This window comes from Phocoena sinus, chromosome 12, assembly GCF_008692025.1.
Source record: "Phocoena sinus isolate mPhoSin1 chromosome 12, mPhoSin1.pri, whole genome shotgun sequence".
Classification (NCBI taxonomy): Eukaryota; Metazoa; Chordata; class Mammalia; order Artiodactyla; family Phocoenidae; genus Phocoena; species Phocoena sinus.
The window spans coordinates 13,624,956-13,650,119 of NC_045774.1; the positions used below are offsets into that span (position 1 = coordinate 13,624,956).

Sequence of the window (25,164 nt, forward strand, 5' to 3'; positions counted from 1 at the left end):
ACATTAAACATCGGTTATACTCTGTTATCAAATAATTATAGTTTCACATTTTCTCTAAATTTGTCAAATGGAATAGTGTTATATTTAAATACCTTTGATTCAGTCTTTATGATATTTGACTTTGAAATAAATATATGATTTGGCATTAAGTCCTTTGGGAAAAAAATAGGTCAGAGATAGCCATTGTTTAGTGTTTCTATAAATGGAGCTCTTTCAATTTGCAATAAACAGCCCTTTCTCCATCTGCCAGCCTTAGATCTAAGGGGACATTAAGTATAGGCACTGAACATTTTAAATACCGACTTCTGGGTGACCTCAGGCATAATATAAGCATCTCCTCACTTTTTAGATGAACTGAAAAAAAAAGCACCGTTGAACATTATTTACATTCTGTATTAGTTTGCGAGGGCTGCCATTACAAAGTATGATATACTGGGTGCCATAAAATGAGAAATTTATTATCTCACAGTCCTTGAGACTAGGCAGCCATGCTTCGAGATTCTGGGCAGAATCCTTCTTTGCCTCTTCCTAGCCTCAGTTGGAGGCCTGGAGTACCTGAGGTTCCTTGGTCCGCAGCTGCATTAGTCCAGTCCCTGCCTCTGCGCCTGTCTGAGACTGTGTCCAAATTTCCCCTTCATGTAAGGACACTGGATTAGGACCCCCTCTCCACCCCCCCACCCCCCCCACATCATGACCTCATTTAAACTTGACTACTTCTCTAAAGACCCTGTTTCCAAATAAGATCGCATCCTGAGATACCGGGATTAAAACTTCCACGTATCTTGGGGTAGGAGCACATCATTCAACCCAAATGTGCTCTATTAAGAGCACGTTTTGTTTTAAGACCAAGTCAGGTCCATATACTCCTTTAAGAGGAACACTTTTGATTTTCCATGTTTGTTTTTAAATAATTTAAACTAATAATGACTTTGACATCTTCGCAGTCATAAAATATCACTTTGGTGGCTGCTTTTATTCTTCTTCAGTTGTCTTTCCACCAGTGGTGCTAAAAGATAACATGGAAATGCTTTCGAAATTGAAATTTGAGCCCATCTGTTTCCTTGTACACACTTTGGTGGGACTATTCATGAACTAAGATGAGGAGATAAGGAGGCAAAGAGGAAAAAGTAAATGTAATAATACACCCCAGAAACCATTCTTTAACTGATTTTCTAAAACTAGTTTGATAATCTCAAGCATAACGATAAATTAGTTATTTCCAAATACGCAACTAAAAGATTACAAAGAAAATCATCATTTCAAAATGAATGACATTTAATTTATTAATAGGAGGTATTAATTTATTAATAACAAAGGCATAGCTATAGCAATGTCCATGCGGTTTAATAAAATTTTTGACATTATTTGTCAAAGTTCCTTTCTTTTAGAAATGTATTTTGTCTAGTCATACATCCATTCAATAAATATTTTTAAATGTTGTTTGTATGCCTGGCAAGATTCTAGAATGTAGCAGTGAACAGAACAGGAAAAGTAACCCCTGCATTATGGTGTTTATATCCCAATGGGGGAGATGGACAGAGGAGAAGGAAAATAAGCTGTTCTGTTGAGAGTAGACTGAAGAGGGACATGGGCCGAAGGAGGAAGATAAGGTAGGAGATTGTTGAGTCATCCAGGTGAGAGATGGCCGGCTTGGACCGAGGTCATAGCAGTGGAGGTGGTGAAAAATGGCTGGATTCTAGGTGAATTTTGAAAATAAAGCCAACAAGATTTGTTGACAGCTCAGCTGTGGAGTATCAGTAAAAGAGAGGAGTAAAGGATAACCCCAGCTTTGTCCTGAATAAAACAAATAACTTCAGGAGTGTGCTTTTTTGAACTACATAGTGAAAAAAAAAATCATGTGAAAGTTGTTAAGAGCAGTTTTCCAGGCAGATTTAAAGTTGGGCTGGAGGGCGGTTATTGCCTTTGGGATATTTATTCTGAATTGAATTAAATAATTAAGGAAATGGAAATGCTTATGCAATCAGTCATAGGAAACAGAAAAGAATGGGAACTATCTTCTCACTTTTGCCAAGCAGAGGTGGAAAATAATCACAGCAATGCTTTTCTAAAGGGAGTGAAGGGGAAACATATCATACATAACATTTTAAAAAATACTTCACCTTGTTTCTGGAAATACTGGTAATGTCTAATTAGATTTTCTGGATAAGATGACAGAACCTTTTAGAAGTTGAATTAATTTTTTTTTTTTTTTTTTTTTTTGAGGTAGGGCTGGACCGTACAAGGAGCTGGTTTATTTATTTATTTATTTTTGCTGTGTTGGGTCTTCGTTTCTGTGCGAGGGCTTTCTCTAGTTGTGGCAAGCGGGGGCCACTCTTCATCGCGGTGCGTGGGCCCCTGACTATCGCGGCCTCTCTTGTTGCGGAGCACAGGCTCCAGACGCGCAGGCTCAGCGGCCATGGCTCACGGGCCCAGCCACAACGCGGCATGTGGGATCTTCCCGGACCGGGATTCGAACCCGTGTCCCCTGCATCGGCAGGCGGACTGTCAACCACTGCGCCACCAGGGAAGCCCAGAAGTTGAATTAACTTTATCGGGCTCCTGTCAGTGGTTATGATGATGATTTTACAGACCTAGTCCAGCTGCTTTGGCATTTTTAGACAGTTTAGTGTGGCGGGCTCCTTGCCAACCATTGGGGGGTAGCTTGCTCTGCGTCTGGTGGTCAACCTCTCTTCCCTTCCCACTCTCCTCTCGGTTCCTGTTGTTTAGCTTGCTGTTCCTGCCCATCAGATAACTGGAAGAGCATGCAAACACTCTAGGCTGGTCCTGGGATGTGATGTTCCCCCATACCCTGTCTCTCAGCCTGTGAAATAGCTCCCACCTGAAACCTGGAAAACGGAGGCGGGAGTGGTTGGTCTGGCTTGAGAAATGAGGGGCCATTGTGTGCACACAGGTTTCAAGGTGCCCGGAATACAGCTTGAGGTCCAGCCTCCGCACTGAGACCTCTTTATATACTGCACAGGAGGCCGTCTGGGGTATATGTCAGGCCATGATTTTGCATCATTTTCAGCAAGATTGACTGTGCTTGACCACGTGTACGTCTCAAGTAAAGAAAAGCATTATCTGTGCCATGGGTTCTTTCTTTAGGTCTTTTCCAGTTCAGTTTTACTGGTATCACTAGGTATCCAGCAATCACAAATTTTAAACCCGAGGATATGTATTTAGTAATTTAAAGTAAAATGCTATAATTTTTGTATTATACAATATTCTATGAGCTCTTTCCCCAAGAGGGAAAAGCACTTAGTAAAAGACTGCCCAGTAGTTGTGCAACTAAAAGTGATGATGGTAAGTGAGGACCTGGGTTGGTCCTGGAATGAGATGGGTGATTCAGCCCTTTCCTTTGCTGAGGACTAAACCCTTCATGCTGCAGAGCTCCTTGATAGCCCTGTGATATGTATCACTAAGGGGCTCTAAGATTCTTGCAGATGTGTAGATACCTGCTGATGGAGCCATGATATGCTGGTAATGTTTCAAGGTAGCTTTGTACTTTTCCACATCACTGATTTTGATCAAACACCCAAGGCTTCTTTCTCCTTAATTGATGTACATGTGCTTGCCCTATTAATGCAAAGTTAAAAATGCTAAAAATAATTTTAGTACATTAACATTTTATAATTTTGGATATATAGGCATACACTTCTCCATGAAAAATGACTTTCTTTCTTTCTTCCTTTTTTTTCTTTCCTCCCTCCCTCCCTCCTTCTCTTCCTTCCTTCCTTTCCTTCCTTCCTTCTTCCTTCTTTTTTTCTTTTCTTTCTTTCTTTCTTTCATGTTTGTTTATCAATAATACTCAACTGTTTCTACCTTCTTCATTTACCAGTATCAATTGATCAAAAGTTTATAAAACATCTTATATTAAATACAGTCAGGTTCCCCTGAAAATGCACACTGGCATCTATAAAGAATGCATTTATTAGGACAGGAATAAAGACGCAGATATAGAGAATGGACTTGAGGACACGGGGAGGGGGAAAGGTAAGCTGGGACAAAGCGAGAGAGTGGCGTGGACATATATACACCGCCAAATGTAAAATAGATAGCTAGTGGGAAGCAGGTGCATAGCACAGGGAGATCAGCTAGGTGTTTTGTGTCCACCTAGAGGGGTGGGATAAGGAGGGTGGGAGGGAGAAGCAAGAGGGAGGAGATATGGGGATATATATATAGCTGACTCACTTCATTATAAAGCAGAAACTAACACACCATTATAAAGCAATTATACTCCAATAAAGATGTTAAAAAATGACTGCATTTATTTTTGATCGGCTTATGGAATCTCATCATGGAGTGGGAGGGCACTGAAATGTACATTGTTAAGTTCAGGAGAGTGTTTACAAAGTAATAACAAAAGAGGCACACATGTCAGTTGTGCTTTATTTTGTTGCAAGTGAATGAAATTGATTTTAAATGATTTAACTAAGAAGTGAGATCTAGTAAAAAGGTACAGAGCACCTCAGGGTATGGAAGGAAATTCTGACCGGGCAGGAAGGGGTTAACTCAGCAGACCTGGGTTGCTCAAACCCTGCACTTTCCAAATAAAGACTTGCCTTTAAGAATGGTCCTTGACTGGCTTCTGGGAGATAACCTCTGGGCACTTGGAATATTCTACCTGATAGAGGTGTTTTGTATGCCTGAGGCCTGGGGCCATGCTATACTACTTGATAAAATCAATTGATCTTAATGAGTTGTACAGTGAACACCTGTTTTTGCTGGGGATAGGGACAGGGGAAGACAAGACTGAGTAGCTGAGGTCAGTTAGGCAGGTGCCACATGTCTACATGACAGACTCCAGATAAAAGCCCGGCGTCAAGGTTCAGGTGTGCTCTCCTCGTTGGCAACACTTTACACCGTTGCTGGGGAAAGTCAGCATGTCCTTGTGCACATCCACTGGAGGGGAACCAGTTACTCCGCACTGGAAGCTCTCGTTTGGTTCCTCCTGGACTTTGTTCTGTGTGTCTTTTCCCTTTGCTGATTTTAATGTGTCCTTTCACTGTAGTAAGCTGTAACCATGAGGATAGCAGCTTTTCTAGGTCCCCTGAGTCCATCTTGAGAGCCATCAAGCTAAGGAATGTCTTGGGGACCCCTGACACACTGACTAACCCAGGCAGGGAGAGTGGCTCTTGGGGTCTTAGCAGCAGGACCTGATGTCACTTGTCCTTAGGTCATTGCCATGTGACAACTTGGTTCCAGCCATCTTCTAGATCCAAGTAGAGAATGTGATGGGCCCAGCTCGGGTCACTCAGTTAACAAACGATGAGGGTGTAGCACAGACATGACCACAGGGGGACATGGTGTGAGCTGGGATGATTCGTGTCTATTCCAATGTATATTTATATACATGTGCTTCTATTATTTTTAGTCTTTCTTATATCCTACTATTATTTTTAGTCTTTCTTATATCCATTCATATAAAAGTGGTTTTTTGTTAATAAATATTTTGTTCCTAGTAGAGTGGCAGGCACCTTAGCTGATTAGTTAATACTTTTCATATTGATGTTAAATAAAAATCACATTTATAGGTTTGTGTATTCAGAAAAAAATGCTAATACCTATAATTTTATACTAAGCTTTCTAACAAGGTGGCTCAAAGTATAATAAACCTGGGCTCAAACCTAGTCACTTAGTAGGGGTGTGATCTAGGCCAATGGTTTGACCTCTCTGAGATTCAGATTCCTTGCTTTTAAAGAGGGGGTGATACCCCCATATGTGGTGGTTATGAATATTGAGTGAGGTGACACGTACAATCCCTTAGCATTGAGATGTTCAACAACGTCTCATTCATTCTTTCCTACCCTTTCCATTCTCCTTCTTTGCTTCTTCCTTTCATTTCTATTAAAACACCTACTAAATTATATATAATGTGTAAATATCTAAGCCACAAACATCTAGTACATATTGGAGTTCATATATGTAGTCTATAATAGTGACTACTTTGTCATATTTACTTTATGCACCAACATTTTCATTTCTATGTAGTTTTTTCACTTATTTATTTTCTTCCAGTTTTATAGAGACAGTTGACATATAGCTGTGTAAGTTTAAGGTGTACAGCATGATGATTTGACTTACACACATCATGATAAGTTTAGTGAACATCCCTCATCTCTTATAGCTACAACATTAGACAAATAGAAAAAAAATTTTTTCCTTGTGAGAACTCTTCGGATTTACTCTCTGAACTTTCGTATATAACAAACAGCAGTGTTACTGGTATTTATCATGTTGTACATTAAATCCCTAGTACTTGTTTATCTTATAACTGGAAGTTTGTACTTTTCAACCAGCTTCATCCAATTCACGCCTCCCCCCCACCTCTGCTGCACAGGTTCCCTCCCTCTTCCAGGTCAGCAGCTCTTCCTAGACAGCTGGACCAGAGTAGGACCCTGCCTCCTGCTGAACTGCCACAACCTTGTCCCCTGCCCGATGGACCTGCTGGCCCATCCACAGCCCTGCCTTTAGTTGTCCTTGACCTCAGATTCTGGAGACCCGCCACAGCTGTGGGCTGCCTGAACCCTCACGAGGAGCAACAACTGCTGCTGCTCCCAGGCTCCTCCAGGGCTAAGTCCTCTTGAGAAAACCAAAAAATCTGATCTCTTTTTCTATGAGTTTGTTCTTTTGTTTTTGAAGTATCATTGACCTACAGCGTTGTTAGTTCCTGATATACAACATAGTGATTCCATATTTCTATACATTTCAAAATGATCACAACAATAAGTCTAGTTACTGTCACCATAAGAAGACATTACACAGTTACTGACTATATTCCTCACACTGTATATTTCATACCTATGACTCATTTATTTTGTAACTGGAAGTTTGTAGCTCTTAATCACCCTCACCTATTTTTCTCCTGCCAACAACCCCCTTGCCTCTGGCAACTACCTGTTTTTTCTCTCTATCTTGGAGTCTGTTTCTGTTTTGTTACGTTTGTTCATTTGTTTTGTTTTTTTAGATTCCACTTATAAGTGAAATCATACTGTATCTGTCTTTCTCTGTCTGACTTATTTCACTCATCATAATATCCTCTAGGTCCACCCATCATGTTGTCTTAAATGGCAAGATTTCACTCTTTTTATGGCTGAGTAATATTCCATTGTATACCATATCTTCTTTATCCATTCATCTATTGCTGGGCACAAAATATAACAATTCTAAAATCTGTATGGAAACACAAAAGACCCCAAATAGCCCAAACAGTCCTGAGAAAGAACAACAAACCTGAAGGCGGCATACTCCCTGATTTCAAACTATACTGTGAAACTACAGTAATCAAAACAGTATGGTACTGGCACAAAAACAGACATATAGATTAATAGAAAAGAATATAGAGCCCATAAATGAACCCACATGTATATGGGCCATTAATCTATGATAAAGGAGGTGAGGATATACAATGTGGAAAAGACAGCCACTTCAGTAAATGGTGTTGAGAAAACTGGACAGCTACATGCAAAAAAAATCAAACTGGACTTCTTTCTCATATCATACACAGAAATAAATCCAAAATGGATTAAAGACTTAAATGTAAGACTTGAAACCATAAAACTTCTGGAAGAAAACATAGGCAATACGCTCTTTGACATCAATCTTAGTAATTTTTTTTTTTTTTTGGATATGTCTCCTCAAGCAAGGGAAACAAAAGCAAAAGTAAACAACTAGGACTACATCAAACTAAAAAGCTTTTGTACAGTGAAGGAAACTAACAACAAAATGAAAAGGCTGCCTACTGAATGGGAGAAGATATTTGCAAATCTGATAGTGGGTTAATGTCCAAATTATACAAAGAACTCATGCAACTCAATATCAAAAAAACAAACAAAATGCTATTGAAGAATGAGCAGAGGATCTGAATAGATATTTTCCCAGGAAAGACATACAGGTGGCCAACAGGCACATGAAAAAATGCCCAACATTGCTGATCATTGGGGAAATGCAAATCAAAACCACAATGAGATATCACCTCACACCTGTCAGAATGGCTATTATCATTTCTATATAGTTTTAAGATGTGAGAATTCCTTAAATTTTCATTTCATGCCAAATAGTTATGCCTTTTTTCATCAAAATTATCCTCATAATCCTTTTCTCCTGAGTGTTGCAGTTCTTTGTAGGGACATAAAATCAGCATGTTGTATAGCAAACATGGTCATCCTTATATGAATGAAAATATGAAAGTAGATGGTGGATAAGCATTAAACATGTATTGGTACTTATGAACTAGTAAAGTGACACAAGTTATTCACACACACACAATGTTAAAGAATGGATTATTTTTCCCAAATACAGGAAATGGTCAGTAAAAATTATGCCAAAAATATCTGTGCTTTCTTAGATTTCATAAAGTTCAAGGAGAAACATTTGATCCCATTTAAGTCCTAAGAGAAAGGGAATGAATCTCATTATGTGGTGTTAAAAGGACTGTAAAAATAAAGGGGGAGGAGAAAAAAAACAGGAAACAAAACTCTATGAGATCTATTCCACTCTTAAGTTAACTACCAAGGTCATTGCCAGGCATGTGCATTTTCCCTGAGTTTCTAGAGACTTTAGACCAGGCAATACTCTTGACAGCCAGAATTTAGGGCTTAAACCTAGTTTGAGAAGGGTTTCTAGAAGGGAGTAGCCACAGAAGCCAAGTACCTCTTTCTCTCTCCTTTTCTCCATCTTCCTCTCCCCTCACTCAGTCAGGACATTCCACTCTTTGAGCATCTCAGATTCAGGATGCGTATCTGTAGAATATCTAAATGTTAATCACAGGGCCAAGAATTGAATTCTTCCAAATACTGTGCAAAAGAAAGAGCTTATCATAATTTTATCTTAATAAAAAATAGATAGCTGAGGTCTTAAAAAGTGCCCAATAGAATTCTGTCTAGTGCTTGAAACTGCAAATTCTCAAGCTGTCGGAATAAACCACATTATCTTTATTTTCCATTAACTCAGGCTCCAGTGAATTACCCTCATTTCTAACTCTTCCTTTTGCCCTCCAGCATCATGACCTGAATCCTGCCAAGTAATCAGATTGATGTTGTGAATATATATATATATATATATGACAGGAGAGGCATTTTAGATGAAAGGTTTTCTATTAAAACATTGTTTCAAAAAATTGGGCTTCCCTGGTGGCGCAGTGGTTGAGAGTCCGCCTGCCGATGCAGGGGACACAGGTTCGTGCCCCGGTCCGGGAAGATCCCACATGCCGTGGAGCGGCTGGACCCGTGAGCCATGGCCGCTGAGCCTGCGCGTCTGGAGCCTGTGCTCTGCAACGGGAGAGGCCACAACAGTGAGAGGCCTGCGTACTGCAAAACAAAACAAAACAAAATATTGTTTCAAAAAATAAATGCGATGCTGTCACAATAGTAAAGGCCCCCTCTAGTTGATCACTTGCTATATGTAAACAGTACTTTATACAAAATGAGAAAGCAAAACTTGTCCAATAATTACTAGGACTTTTCTTATTCTGGTGTAATTTTTGATAAAGTGTTTTGATAAAGTGGTTTACACAATATTTACATTATGTACAATTGGATAGAACTTGTGGAAAAATAAAGATCATTCTCTAGTTTTCACTTTTAATTAATTAATTTTTATTTATTTTTGGCTGCACTGGGTCTTTGTTGCTGCCTGCGGGCTTTCTCTAGTTGTGGCGAGCAGGGGCTACTCTTTGTTGCCGTGTGCAGGCCTCTCATTGCGGTGGCTTCTCTTGTTGCGGAGCATGGGCTCTAAGCACGCGGGCTTCAGTAGTTGTGGCATGCGGGCTCAGTAGTTGTGGTGCACGGGCTCTAGAGCACAGGCTTAGTAGTTGTGTTGCATGGGCTTAGTTGCTCCATGGCATGTGGGATCTTCCCGGACCAGGGCTCGAGCCCATGTACCCTGCATTGACAGGAAGGTTCTTAACAGCTGTGCCACCAGGGAAGCCCTAGTATTCACTTTTGCTAGCTCTTTGCAGGAAAGGTGGCCAGAGGCTTATTTTCTTCCTCTTTTACTGGTTGAGGTAGTAAGCCAAGAATTTATTACATGCTGGGTTCTATAATTCAGAGTGTTAAAAATACAATAGCTGCATATTACTAATTACATAAACATTTTTATTTTAAAGAAGAATATTTTCTCCAATTTCTATTTAGTCTGCTAATAGCCATCAGACTACATCTCTTTACTTTGTGTAGGAAGATACTGGCGAAAAATGTTTCAGAAGCAACTCATATTTCCTATAAAAAGAGAAATTTTTGCTTCATGTCCTTATTTGTGTACATCTCTCCAAGATTCCAAAAGGTATTTGCAAATAAGCATCACATATCTGTTGAGATATCTACATGTTTACTACCAACTAGTGCTAAGCACTGTGCCTAGTATTATGTATTTAAAGATATATTCAACTTCCTTGTCCTCTAGAAGTCCCATGATCTGAATTCCTGGGCATACAACTTTATAAATAACTATAATGCAATGCGGTCATTATAATCAGAACAAGTGCACTTAAGACAGAATAAGTAATTTAATTCTAGTCGGAAAACTGGAAAAGATTACATAAGAGCTCAGTCATAAAAACTGACCAGGAATTTGCTAAATGGGAAAAGAGGAAAGTGAGACTATTCTAGGCATCTCTGTTCTTGAAATAAAAACTACCTATTCTTTTTTTCCCATACACAGACTAGGAACTCATTCCTTCAACAAGTTTTTAATGAGTTTCTACTGTGAACAAGACATTCAGAAGCAAGATGCTTCTATGTGTTGTGCTGTAGCCTGTGATTGCCTAGAACCTGGAGAACATTTTTCTTTACCCATCATATATATGTACTACATTTTAAAAACCATTAATACGGGCATAGGGACTGCAAAGGTAATTTTTTTTTTTTTTTACAAAACTTCATTCATTCATTCAGTCAGTCAGCAATGTATGTTGAGTGCCTGCCATGTGCTCAACAATGTTTAAGAAAGAACACTTACCTGCAAGGAAGGATTCAAGAGTCACATCTAGGGCTTCCCTGGTGGCGCAGTGGTTGAGAGTCCACTTGCCGATGCAGGGGATGCGGGTTCGTGCTCCGGTCCGGGAAGATCCCACATGCCGCGGAGTGGCTGGGCCCTTGAGCCATGGCCGCTGAGCCTGCGCATCCGGAGGCTGTGCTCCGCAACGGGAGAGGCCACAACAGTGAGAGGCCCATGTACCGCAAAAAAAAAAAGGGTCACATCTATCCAGACAAAATTTCGTAAAGAACGGAGGAGTCAGGATTGAGTTTGGTGAATGGCTACAGTTAGGAAGAAAGGAGAGAGAGAGAAGAAGAAACCTGTGAACCAGGCAGGCTGATCGAAGAAGTTTGGGGAGGAACAGCTCAAGGAGAAGTTGGTAGCAACAATGTCCAGTGCAGAGGGACTGATGGGCTACTGACTTGTTCAGCGGTCAGAGCTGACCTAGAGGCCACTTCTAGGAGTGGCTAGAGGGGCAGAGAGCACGTGAACCACAAGTAGGAATGCAAGAGGTCACACATGAGGGGCAGAACGGGGTCGAGAGAGAATGTTCTGCAAAGTGGTAGAGACCTGTGTACGTTTAAAGTCAGAATGGATGGATGGATGCAATTTATCGTGTTTTTTTTTTTTTTTTTGGTGTCCAATTTCTTGGTCTCTTTATTATTTCATGAAAATTCCCTGCTTTGTTTAATTTTTAAAATATATTTTCAGGTTAACACAATACATGAAAAATGTCATTTGTATTTGTTCACAGAATACATCATATATTTACTAACTTTTCCCCTCATTATTCCACTGTATTTGTATTATTAGGATACAAATGGACATTTTGAAAGAGAAATAGATCATATTTTTAATGATTATATACAGCTAATACAATAATTTTTATTCTTATCACATCAAATATTTTGCATTGTAAAGCCTCATTTTATTCTGAATAATTTTATTTATATGCTTAGAATATAAAGTCACTATTAAGTTTTTGCTGTATAAATAGTAAGTGTGAATAGTGGAATTTAAAAGAGAAAGCTTGAAAATGAAAACTTATTTTTGAACATGTATTTTGCAGCATGAGAACAAAATGTATTCAGCTGTTCATTTTATAAAGAGAAAAAAAATGCATTCACAATTAGAATTATACCATTCAGAGACAGTAATTCATGAAGTCATAAGAGAAATATAAATGTGCCATATCAATGGGTAGAGAAAGTCACATTTCAGTAAAACATTTGGTGATTAAATATCTCTACACTTTCTTTTTCTTTCTTTCTTTCTTTCTTTCTTTCTTTCTTTCTTTCTTTCTTTCTTTCTTTCTTTCCTTCCTTCCTTCCTTCCTTCTTTCTTTCTTTCCTTCTTTCTTTCTTTCATTCCTTCCTTCCTTCTTTCTTTCCTTCCTTCTCTTTCTTTCTTTCTTTCCTTCCTTCTTTCTTTCTCTTTCTTTCTTTCTTTTTCTTTCTTTCTTTCTTTCTTTCTTTCTTTCTTTCTTTCTTTCTTTCTTTCTTTCTTTCTTTCTTCCTTCCTTCCTTCCTTCCTTCCTTCCTTCCTTCCTTCCTTCCTTCCTTCCTTCCTTCTTTCTTTCTTTCTTTCTCTCTCTCTCTCTCTCTTTCTTTCGTTCCTTCCTCCCTCCCTCCCTTCCTTCCTTCCTTTTTCTTTCTTGATAGAAAGAAAGGCAATTAAAAGTCAAGTAGACAGCATTAGGCCTTTAGCATGTTCAGTGAGAATTAGAAAACTACAGAGCTTGATCCAGGTTATAAATTTTTTTTTTTTTTGCGGTACACGGGCCTCTCACTGTTGTGGCCTCTCCCGTTGCGGAGCACAGGCTCCGGACGTGCAGGCTCAGCGGCCATGTCTCACAGGCCTAGCTGCTCCGCGGCATGTGGGATCTTTCCGGACCGGGGCACGAACCCGTGTCCCCTGCATCGGCAGGCGGACTGTCAACCAGTGTACCACCAGGGAAGCCCTATAAATTTTTTAAAATTCATATTCTGTGAGAAATCTGAGGGCACCTAATTACTGTTGACCACCAACTTTGACATCATCGCCTTTTTACTTTCTTCTGAGGCAAGAGATACCTAATTTCAAGATTTCATGAACTCTAGTATACTAAGTATTTTCATAATCTTCATAAAAAAACAAAAGACCCTCCATGAGTTGAAAATGGGCTTTGACTATTTCTCCAGTAGTGGTGATAGATTTGCCTTGATCAGTCTGTACTCTTGTGCTTTTGATCCTTTGGGTTCAGTGCCATGCTGTGAGAGAGGTTTGCTGGATTTGCCAGCTTGTGCAGCAGAACGGACGTGGCCAGCTAACCCACAGGAAGTCCAACCTGTCCCTCTGGCTGTTCTAACAGTGGTCCCACAGCAGGTCACTGAGTTAACAAGGTTACCCTGGAGGGAATGTTCCAGGAAATTTGGCACCTACTTCAGCCCAGTAATGTGCTCATCAGGGTGAAGGTATGGAGGTTGGTCCAGTTTATCTGGGGTACCACCTGTTCCCTGTTTACGTCCTGCTTTAACCTCTCTCTTATCTTTTATGTTTATAGTATCCTCTTTTCCTTCCCTTATCCCGCACCATCCCACTCTTGTCAAACCTCCCTTTCTAGAAGGACACTGGTGTGTATGTGAAAGCCCAAGCATGAGGTTCTTGAATGTGAAGTTTACCTCCCAAGGGTCGTTTTTCTCTTTGCAGCCATCAAAAGGTAATTGCCAACCATATCCCAAATAAAGGATTTTGGCATTTAGACATTTTTCTTCAAATTTTGCCACAGTGAGTAACAAATGTCTGACAGAGAGTAAGAGAAGTATTTTTTGCATTTATTTATTTTTTTATTTTATAGCGGAAACCCCCAATGGTGGTAGATGATCTTTTTGAAGACATGAAAGATGGTGTGAAGCTGCTCGCTCTGCTGGAGGTCCTCTCTGGGCAGAAACTGGTAAGGATATTTTCTGTGACCAGACTTGTCAAACTGTTCCCATTTGGAATTTGGGGGCTATGGAGTTGGGACTATAAGGGGTGCTACCCACGTGAGAGAAATTTTTTCTCTTTTGCGGTTGGTAATACACAGGAGGCATTAGTCTATCGGTCACTTCTGGGACCAAGGAATAAATTTCCTTTCTCATTCCTGCACACCTATAGTAGATTTAAAACGTTATGTATAGTGGTAGTAATCCTGGAAGTAAGAGTAAAGAACTTCATCGATAATCAGTCCTGGTTAACTACTGCATCTGTACGGCATCCAGGAAGATTTGTTGGAAATTAACATCTAATGCACTTTAAGTGCTTACTTTCCATTTGGAAAGGATTGTTGGTCCATATCTGTGTATTTATATAGTTGTTGAAAATTAAGCCTTGAAATCAGCGTGGCATTTTTCATCCGCTTATGGACATTCTCTGTCATCAGTCGTTTGTAATAGGAGCAGCATGTTCAGAATCATTTGTTGTTAAGCTCAATGGAACCAGCAGAGTGAAAAACAAATTGACAGTGACCTATAAAATCTATTTTTCTACATTACTCGAATAATAAAATATATATTTCTTTCTGGCTTACGGTTTTTCATTTCAGAGTAGTAGAGAAGTAAGTAGTTTGCAAACATAGATTATTTATGTGATGTTTACCATAATTTTTAAAAGGCTCTCAGGAAATAATCTTCAGAATGTTGTATAATACACTAGACATGGGGTCCAAAATTGGGGGTACTTACTTTTTCTTAATCTGTTGCATCATGACAAAGAGCTACACAGTCATTATTACTTGGATAATTGATTTTTGTTTGCTTGTTTGTTTGTTTTGTGGTACGCGGGCTTCTCACTGCTGTGGCCTCTCCCGCCGCGGAGCACAGGCTCCGGACGCGCAGGCCCAGCAGCCATGGCTCACGGGCCCAGCCGCTCTGCAGCATGTGGGATCCTCCCGGACCGGGGCACGAACCCGTGTCCCCTGCATCGGCAGGCGGACTCTCAACCACTGCGCCACCACGGAAGCCCTAATTGATTTTTTTAAAAGTGTTTTTGCCTGATCATAAATTTCCAGTTCATTTCTTGTGGGGAGCCTTCACCATAGCTTTTGTAACAGAGTTGTTTCTGGGAAGATACAAACTGATAATAATAATTTTGTGTAAGTCATTATCTACTTGAATTCATATTATAGCAGATGCTTTTGGTGCCCCCAGCACCATCTCAGATCACCTCTGATTCCAGTAGCCGCAGGAGTGGACGTGATCCACACCCTCCATCAGCATCTCAACTCAAGCACTGGCAGCCCGTCTCTGGGTTTCTGCCCTCAGGGCTTTTGTCAAAGCTGTAAGTTGCGCGCAAGGCAGCCCTGAAGTGTGGGAGAGTTAATGGTCCCAAACGGGATGGGAGTCTGAATAAAAATTCCAGCCTGGCTTTTGTAGGAGGGATGATTCCAAGGTTTATTTCACACATGAGGTAGAGTGCCCCATTGGATCCCCAGCAGAACTGAGCCATGGTTGCCCATTGTGGAGACCCTTAGTAGCACATTGTACTATTACTGATTATTATTTATTGATTTTTCCTCCTTCCCTGTCTCACTCGCCATGCATCCTCACTCCTGCTACCTGGGATCACCTCCTCGGTCACCCGCATGTACCCCTGTTCTTATCTCAGGCTCCACATTGGGAGAAATCAAAGAAGACACATATGAAAAGCCAGTTTGGAATAAACAGATATATGCATGAGCTAAATAAACTGGATTAACATTAGGATGTGGGAGTCATCGACCTGAAATATATACTCCCTTGGTGGCCTGTTGTAACTGGCTATCTTCATATACCCTCCTGAATTAAGCTATTGACTTGAATTGAAGGAACCTTCATTACAATTCAAATGGGTATTTAAGAAGCCTGTCATTCTAAGTGTCATTATGATTCTGCCATTGTACTCAGCCAACGGTATACAGAAACCTCAGTGGGCATTACCTGCCAAGTTAAGTGATTCTAGAAAGAGCGTATATTTTGATACAAGAATCCTACTTCTGTTTAAGTGCCCTACTCATTTAGATGTGTTTACAATGATAGGATCTGGAAGCTAGAAGCAATTTCAGAAAGAATCTCAATATTCTCATTTAAGAGGTAGAAAAACTGAGACACAGAAGGACAGTTTCTGATTTAACCTTTATTATTTATTTTTACTGAGCCCTTCAAGATTCTGAGTTATATAAAATGAAATTACTCTGAAATTATAAATAAACCATCGCAATGGTTATTTAAATTTTGTACATGTAGACATTTTGGTTCAGGACCACATTAAGATGAAAAGCATCATTTAAAGGACTGAGTATCCTAGGCATTCTTGTAGAGCTTTCAAAGAGAGAATGTGAACAAAAGCATTTCCCTCAGGAACATTAGCAGTGTTTGGGAAATCTCATACGTACAACTCTATTAAAGAGCAGCATACTTTAACATCATGGTTCACATAGCCCAGGACTGACTTTGACCATGATCATCTGGGAAATTCAGCCAAATACCTTAGTATTCCCTTTACCACCAGCATCTCAAGGTAAGGGAGGACTCTCCGTATCTTAGTTTCTTTTAATAACCTATTGTGACTCTTTTGTCTATGATTTTATTTCAGATGCTAGGAAGTTTTAAGTTTTTATGATTATTATTCTTGGATTTCTCTGTGCCCTTTGATTATTATTTGTAGAACATTTACTCTTTGAATGGATCGGTGATTATATATCTTTAACCACACATAAAGATAGGAACACTAAATTTAATTTTATACTTAGGATTTTTTTTAAGAATGTGAAGAATTCCATAGAAAAATTAAAAATAATAGAAGCAATATGAATAGAGCTTAAGGACTGCAGAGAAATTCATTTCTTATCTATTTTGTTAACCTTCTGTATAGTATTATTAAAGACTCCTTAACACTCTGCGTTCAAGAGGAGCCTAAAAGGGCTTCCCTGGTGGCGCAGTGGTTGAGAGTCCGCCTGCCAACGCTGGGGACACGGGTTCGTGCCCCGGTCCGGGAAGATCCCACATGCCGCGGAGCGGCTGGGCCCGTGAGCCATGGCCACTGAGCCTGCGTGTCTGGAGCCTGTGCTCCGCAACGGGAGAGGCCACAACAGTGAGAGGCCCGTGTACCGCAAAAAAAAAAAAAAAAAAAAAAAAAAAAAAAGAGGAGCCTAAAAATCCACTTAAAAGTACACATGGGCATTCTTAGGAAATTGAAGGCCCCTGCACGTTCACCACCAGGTAACTTTGTTAAACATCAGTCATATATTGAGAGTAGAACTCAAGTCTGCAGCTGGGTTTGGCATTATCTTTTGACTGTTCAGCTAACATATCTGGAGTCTCTATTATGGATAAGGCACTGCCTTTGCCCTCTGAGGAGAACAAAGATGAATGAAGTATGGTTGGTGCCCTCAAAGAGCTTGTAGCCTGGTAGGGAGGATCACTGTATTAATTAGGTAGGTCAGTTGTGTTAAAATAGATGCAAATATGGGGTAGAACTATACAATAGATGTTTATACCTTGCTCTTTTAGCCAGGATACAGCCAAAGAAGAAAAGCAGAGAAAAGGTATTTGCTTTACTAGATATCAGGTCTTACAGTGAAGCTTTATCACATAAGATAGGGTGGTGTTAATACAGGGATGGGCATATTGACTAATGCAATATAGTTGAGAAACAGACCAAGGCATGAATGGAAATTTAGTTTATGTCAGAGGTGGATGTCAGATCCGGGAAGGAAAGATGGTTCAATAAATGGAAGAGCAAGAAAAAGGTATAGTTGGATCCTTATCTCTTGGCCTCTATAGAAATCAAATATACATGGATAAAGGCCCTAATGGCAAAAATACTTTAAACTCTTAGAAAATATAGGTGAATATCTCTGAGACATCAGGACAGGGAAAAAAATAAGGCAAAAAATATTAACTCTAAAAGATTGTTACCTTTGACTATTTTAAAATTCAAAACAGTTTTTAATCAAAAAACTTTAAAGAAAGTGACAAAAAAGTTAAAAATTGGTCAAAGATATTCACAATACAGGTTAAAAAAGGATTAAGAAAGGATTATATCAAGAATATATGAGGTACATCTTCAAAACAATGAGTACAAACAAACCAAGAAAACTGGACAGCTACATGTAAAAGAATGAAATTAGAACACTCCCTAACACCATACACAAAAATAAGCTCAAAATAGATTAAAGACCTAAATGTAAGGCTGGACACTATATAACTCTTAGAGGAAAACATAGGCACAACACTCTGACATAAGTCTCAGCAAGGTCTTTTTTGACCCACCTCCTAGAGTAATGGAAATAAAAACAAAAATAAACAAATGGAGGAACCTCCCCATACTGTTCTCCATTTACATTCCCACCAGCAGTGCAAGAGGGTTCCCTTTTCTCCACATCCTCTCCAGCATTTGCTGTTTGCAGATTTTTTGATGATGGCCATTCTGACCAGTACGAGGTGATATGTCACAGTAGTTTTGATTTGCATTTCTCTAATGATTAGTAATGTTGAGCATCTTTTCAGGTGTTTGTTGGCAACCTGTATACCTTCTTTGGAGAAAAGTCTATTTAGGTCTTCTGCCCATTTTTGGATTGGGTTGTTTGTTTTTTTGATATTGAGCTGCATGAGCTGCTTGTATATTTTGGAGATTAATCCTTTGTCAGTTGCTTCGTTTGCAAATATTTTCTCCCATTCTGAGGGTTGTCTTTTCATCTTGTTTATGGTTTCCTTTGCTGTGCAGAAACCCTGAGAAAACCATAATTCAAAAAGAGTCATGTACCACAATGTTCATTGCAGCACTATTTAATAGTCAGGACATGGAAGCAACCTAAGTGTCCATCGACAGATGAATGGATAAAGAAGATGTGGCACATATATACAATGGAATATTACTCAGCCATAAAAAGAGACGAAATTGAGTTATTTGTAGTGAGGTGGATGTACCTAGAGTCTGTCATACAGAGTGAAGTAAGTCAGAAAGAGAAAAACACCGTATGCTAACACGTATATATGGAATCTAAAAAAAAAAAGAAAGGTTCTGAAGAACCTAGGGGTAGGACAAGAATAAAGACGCAGACTTAGAGAATGGACTTGAGGACATGGGGAGGGTGAAGGGTAAGCTGGGACGAAGGCAGAGAGTGGCATGTACATATATACACTACCAAATGTAAAATAGCTAGTGGGAAGCAGCTGCATAGCACAGGGGGATCAGCTCAGTGCTTTGTGACCACCTAGAGGGGTGGGACAGGGAGGGAGGGAGAGAGGGAGACGCAAGAGGGAGGGGATATGAGGATATGTGTATACGTATAGCTGATTCACTTTGTTATACAGCAGCAACTAACATAACAATGTAAAGCAATTATACTCCAATAAAGATGTTTAAAAATAAATAAATAAGTAAACAAATGGAACCTAATGAAACTTAAAAGCTTTTGCACGTATTGCATAATATCACTTATATGTGGAATCTAGAAAAATTGTACAGATGAACTTATTTGCAAAGCAGAAATAGAGACACAGATGTAGAGAACAAGCATATGGATACCAAGGCATGGCCGGTGGTGGGATGAATTGGGAGATTGGGATTGACATATATACACTACTGTGTATAAAACAGATAACTAATGAGAACCTACTGTGTAGCACAGGGAACTCTACTCAGTGCTCTGTGGTGACCTAAATGGGAAGGAAATCCAAAAAAGAGGGGATATATGTATACGTAGAGCTGATTCACTTTGCTGTACAGCAGAAACAAACACAGCATTGTAGAGCAACTATACTCCAATAAAAATTAATAAAAAGAAAAAGAAACAGACTTGCCAAAGAACAGAGGATGAGATGTTCACACCATTGTTGAGCAGGGCAGTGCAAATGAAGACAACCATGAAAGACCATGTTACATACATTCAACTGAAAATAATTTTTTAAAGATAACTACCAAAATCAAGTGTTGGACAAAATGTGTATCCACAGGATTATTCTTGTATTGCTGATAAGAGTGAGTAGTACAAACACTTTGGAAAAGTTAGATTAGAAGTTCAAAAGTCACATTCCCCCTGACTCAGCAATTCCACTGTTAGGTATACATCCAAGAGAAACTCTTTATACTTGTACCAAGGGTGGGATGTACAAGAATGACCTATCAGCACAGGTCACATAGGAATAACCTGGAAATAATTCAGATTCACATCAGAAGGAGAGTAAATAAATGGCACAGTATATGGCTGTCAAAATGAATGAAATACAGTGACAGGAAACAATGTGGATGAATGTTAGCAATCTTATTATGTGGGAAAGTAAGTATCAAAAGATATTCTTTATATAAGAGCTAAGAACTGAAATAAATATTCTTTTTAAGAATGCAATAAATGAAATGAATTTGTGTAAAAGGGAAAACAGTGGACTGGGTTTATGGTGATGGTTGCCCTGGTGTAGGACTTCAGGGGGATGGAATGAATGGTAATATTGAGGGATGTGGCTTTTGTGCTTACTTTCTGGGTCCTGGCTTTGTTTTAGTTGCGGGTTCCTAGGTGCTTTTTCCATTATAAAAGATAATTAATCGAATAACTAAATAAGTGGGCCATGCAAGAAAAGGATAAACATTTTAAAAGTATATTTTCTATTTAAATATTTGTTTAAAATGATGTCATAAAAAATTACCTGTTACACTTGTAACTGGAAATGAAAAGGTACTTAGTTTTGAGCTCTAATGGGAGATTGTTTAGAGTTCTAGTGCCACAGAGAAGAGACCAGTCTGCAGTCATGGACCTGTTATCCTCTTAGGTCTCGTAAATGTAATGTTATCAACTTCACTGAAATTATTTTGAGTTTTAAAATGAACAGTGTAGCACTTACTATTTTATTCTATTTATTAAATTATTTATTAATTTATTATATTTTGCTGAATCAAACACAAGTAACTTAGTATCCTTGTACCAGAACATACTATTTTGCGAAGAACATTTTCATTCTTGCACTCCTCCTTTTTAAACTTGGCTCATATGCGCCATGCTTTTTGGTCCTTCAAACAGAGAAACGCCACTAATACTGTCAGCAACTTTCATGTTAGTATGACTGCAAAGAAATGTGAGTGACCAAGAATACTTGTTTTAAGACTTTATTTAATTTATTTTTTTAATTTTTTTGCGGTATGCGGGCTTCTCACGGTTGTGGCCTCTCCCGTTGCGGAGCACAGGCTCCAGACACGCAGGCTCAGCGGCCATGGCTCACGGGCCCAGCTGCTCCGCGGCATGTGGGATCTTCCCGGACCGGGGCACGAACCCGCGTCCCCTGCATCAGCAGGCGGACTCTCAACCACTGCGCCACCAGGGAAGCCCAAGACTTTATTTTTTAGAGAAGTTTTAAGTTTATGACAAAATGGAGAGGCAAGGAGAGATTTCCTGCCCTCCCTCCACACACACCAAGAGCACTTTTCATAAAAATACTTCCTAACTTGCAGGAATAACAGTCTTAGTAGACAACATAGGAATTTTGTGAATTTCCAACCTTAAGCATATAGAAACCTTAAGGGCAAGTGCATTCAGAAGCTGAGAATGAATGTATTTATTCAGTAAATTATACAACTTCCAAGTGCTGTGGGGATAACACTCCTCTATGTATCTGCTAACCTTTATAGAAATTGAGTATGTCGGCTGTTCTTGAACATTCTTCAAGTATATATTGAATCCACTTTTTTTTTTTTGCGGTACGCGGGCCTCTCACTGTTGTGGCCTCTCCCGTTGCGGAGCACAGGCTCCGGACGCGCAGGCTCAGCGGCCATGGCTCACGGGCCCAGCCGCTCCGCGGCATGTGGGATCCTCCCGGACCGGGGCACGAACCCGCGTCCCCTGCATCGGCAGGCGGACTCTCAACCACTGCGCCACCAGGGAAGCCCCTGAATCCACTTTTAAACAGAGTTTATAACTGTCTTTTTAATGTGTGCATTTTTACTTATTCCTGTCCTTCCCCCTTTTATATAGCCGTGTGAACAAGGACGCCGGATGAAGCGAATCCATGCTGTGGCGAACATTGGCACGGCACTCAAGTTCCTGGAAGGAAGGAAGGTAAGAGGGAAACAAAAACAAAGCACTTCAAGAAGAAAGCATGGACATACTAATATTTTCATTGTTGATTTTTGGGTAAAAACACTGCATGCAATCTATACAACATATATGTGCAATATTATTGTAAAATCATTTTAGACTTACAGAAGAGTGGCAAAAAAAAAAAAGGCACAGAGATTTCATGTCTGTACTTCAGCCAGCTTCCTCTAATGTGAGGGACTTATTTGTACATAGTACAACTACCAAATAAGGAAATTAAAATTGGTATGATACTGTTAAGTAAAGCATAGAAATTAATCTAATTTCATCATTTTTTTCTCCAGTGTCTTATTTCTGTTCCAGGATCCAATCCAATAACATGCGTTGCATTTTAATTGTTGTGGCTCCTTTGTCTTTTCCATTCTATGACCTTGGCTTTCTGTGTCTTTCATGACCTTAATGATAACCACTAGGCAGTTATTTTTCATAATATCTCTCAGTTTGGTTTGGGTGATGTTCTCCCATGATTAGATTGAGGTTATACATTTTTGGCAAGAATTCCAAGGAAGTGATGTATTCTTCTCAGTGAATCAGTTTAGTGGATATTGATAGGATTCTGACTTGTCTTATTGCTGGTGATGCTAACCTCAACCACTTGATTAAGTCATCTGCTGAGTTTTTTTTTATGGTAAAACTGCTATTTTTCCATTTATAATTCAGAAATAACAGGGGAGGTAATTGAGATTATGCTAATATTCTGCTCCTTGCTCACTGATTTTAGCATCAGCTGCCTTCAGTAATTACTTCTGTGCTGTTTGCCTAATGATGATTTTGTTTTTCCCTCATTTCTTTTATACTTACTAATTGGAATCGTTATGTAAGAAAAAGATGACCTTTCTTCCCCATTTATTTATTCAATTCCTTCTTTATTTCATTATGGACTCATGGATATTTATTTTATTCTATAGTTATAATCCAGTATACAACTATTATTGTTATTATTTTGTTGCTCAGATGGTTCTAGCTTTGTCCATTAAGAGTTCCTTCAAGCTGGCTCCTGTACTCTTTTGACATGGCCCCATCCTTTTTCAATCATTTCCTTATTTTCTGGAACTACAGATTTTCCAGGTTTATATTTTCCATACCCCAATCCTAGAATCAACCACTTCTCTAAGGAGGCTTTGTTCCTTTCATTAGTGAATGGCATTTAGAAACCAAGATTTGGGTGCTAGGTGTGCTCATGGCTACTGAGGTTTCATTGCCCTCTCGATATACAGATCTAGATATATGTATGTTTACTAATCTGGGTATACACACATATCTATATTTCTCTCCCTTCCAGCTCTCTCTCTCTCTCTCTTTCTATATAGCTTCTTCTATTATGTGTGCATGTAAACCTTTACTTCAAATTGATACTTCTGATTTCAGTCCAATACCACAAGGTCCATTGCATGATGATTTCTTTCTGTTTTCTCTGGCAGTGAGAAACCTGGCTCTCATCTACAATATATTGTCTTCTTTTTCATCTCTAGTGTATACACATAAAGTAGTTTCAGAATTGCTAACCCACACCTTTGTGCGAAACATATTGACTAACTGGAGAACAGTATTTGTGTACAGTTCTTTCGGTCTTCAGCATTACAATATCCTGTCAAGAGAATGTTGTCCAGATTTACCTAGGTCACTTCTGTTCTCCCATCCTTTCAGTGTGATTATGTTATTCATTTGTAATAGAGTTAAGTAATAGAGTTATATTCCATTTTGGGCAACCCCACACACATCCTAGCTGACCTTAATTATTTTTTATTTTAGAGAATGAGACATTATTATGATTCTAGGAGCAAAAGTTACACTTAGAGAAGTGGCATTCCCTCCTCATCCTTGCTTCTCCATTACCATTCTCCTTCCTTTTACTCCTTTTCTTACCTCTAGGTAACCAGTTTCTCCAATTTCTGACTTATCCTTCCTGTATTTCTTTTGCAGGAATGAGCAGGTTATTTTCATACACCACCTTCTTTCTTATACAAAGGTAGCATACTAGCGATACACCAGGTGCACTTAACCTTTTTCATTTAACAGTATATCCTGGAAATCCCTCAAATCAGTTCACAGAGATGTTCCTCATTCATTTCTACAGCTGCATAGTATTCCGTGGTCTGGATGTTCCAGAGTTTATTCAACCACTCTCTTATGAATGAGCATTTAGGTTGTTTCTAGCATTTTTCAAACAGAAACGATGATGCAATTAATAACTGTGCATAAGTATTTTTGTATTATTGGAAGTGTATCTTCTGTACTTCTGTACATTTTCAGAAGTATGATTGTTGGGTCAAAACATAAGTGTGTATTTTGTTTTGTTAGGTGTTGACATATTTCCCTCCAGAAGGGTTGCACCAATCCTTTTAGATTTTAGCCTTTTCTAATTTGTAGAAATTCAGGAAGTCTGTGTTTGGCAATACCAAAACCAGCTTTATAAATGGATATCCAGATACTTCTGGAAAATAGAATGATTCGGTTATTTACTTCTCTGTCTCTATGCAATAAATTATTTCATTTATTCCACAAATGCATGATTGGATACTTTCTGTAAAACGAGAATTCTGGAAAATATTAATTCTGGAAAATTAAAGAAAACTAGATTCTGGCTCTTAAATAATTTACATTTTAGTGAGTTGTCAGTACAGTGAATCAGTATAAAGTTCAGTCAGGTGTGCTAACTTCACACCAAAGAGAGATTCTAGGCATTAAGATGGTGTAGAAAAACAGTCTTAACTTCTAGTAGAATATTGGACATTGTTTTCAGGTCACTTTAACATCATTCTTAATGGAGTGTTTCTCTTCTTCCTTCTCTCGCTTCATGAGTTTTTCATGGAAAGCTGAAAAAAAAAGCCTTATTTAACAGGATGTTTATAGAGTTTTCCCAGTCATTTCGTCTTCCATTTTGGCTATATAACAATAGTGTCCTTCTTTGTTCTGATGTGTATTCGCTGGCTAGAATATGAAAACAAAATTCTTCTTATTAATTAATGTCTTGGAGAAAAATTTAATGACTTAACCCATGAAAGGCATTGTTTGTAAAGAGAATCAAAGAGTCTTCTTTTCATAGGAGACTTGTTTGTACCAGGTCCATTTTCACAGTACAAACCTGAATAACTTTTTAAAAAGTA

The 25,164-nt window shown here is 39.0% G+C and overlaps 1 protein-coding gene across 20 annotated transcripts in view; it reads left to right on the plus strand.

The window, feature by feature from the left end:
* The window catches only part of SYNE1 (spectrin repeat containing nuclear envelope protein 1), a 457,069-nt gene that overhangs the window by 87,501 nt on the left and 344,404 nt on the right, over positions 1–25,164 (plus strand). For all 20 annotated transcript variants that reach the window (XR_004352467.1, XR_004352466.1, XR_004352464.1 and 17 more), the window contains exons 4-5: positions 13,811–13,906; positions 21,935–22,018. Coding sequence is in view for 14 of the 20 variants with exons in the window: in XM_032650736.1 (XP_032506627.1) it covers positions 13,811–13,906; positions 21,935–22,018 (180 nt within the window). In the remaining 6 variants the exon portion in view is untranslated. The remainder of the gene's footprint in view (positions 1–13,810; positions 13,907–21,934; positions 22,019–25,164) is intronic.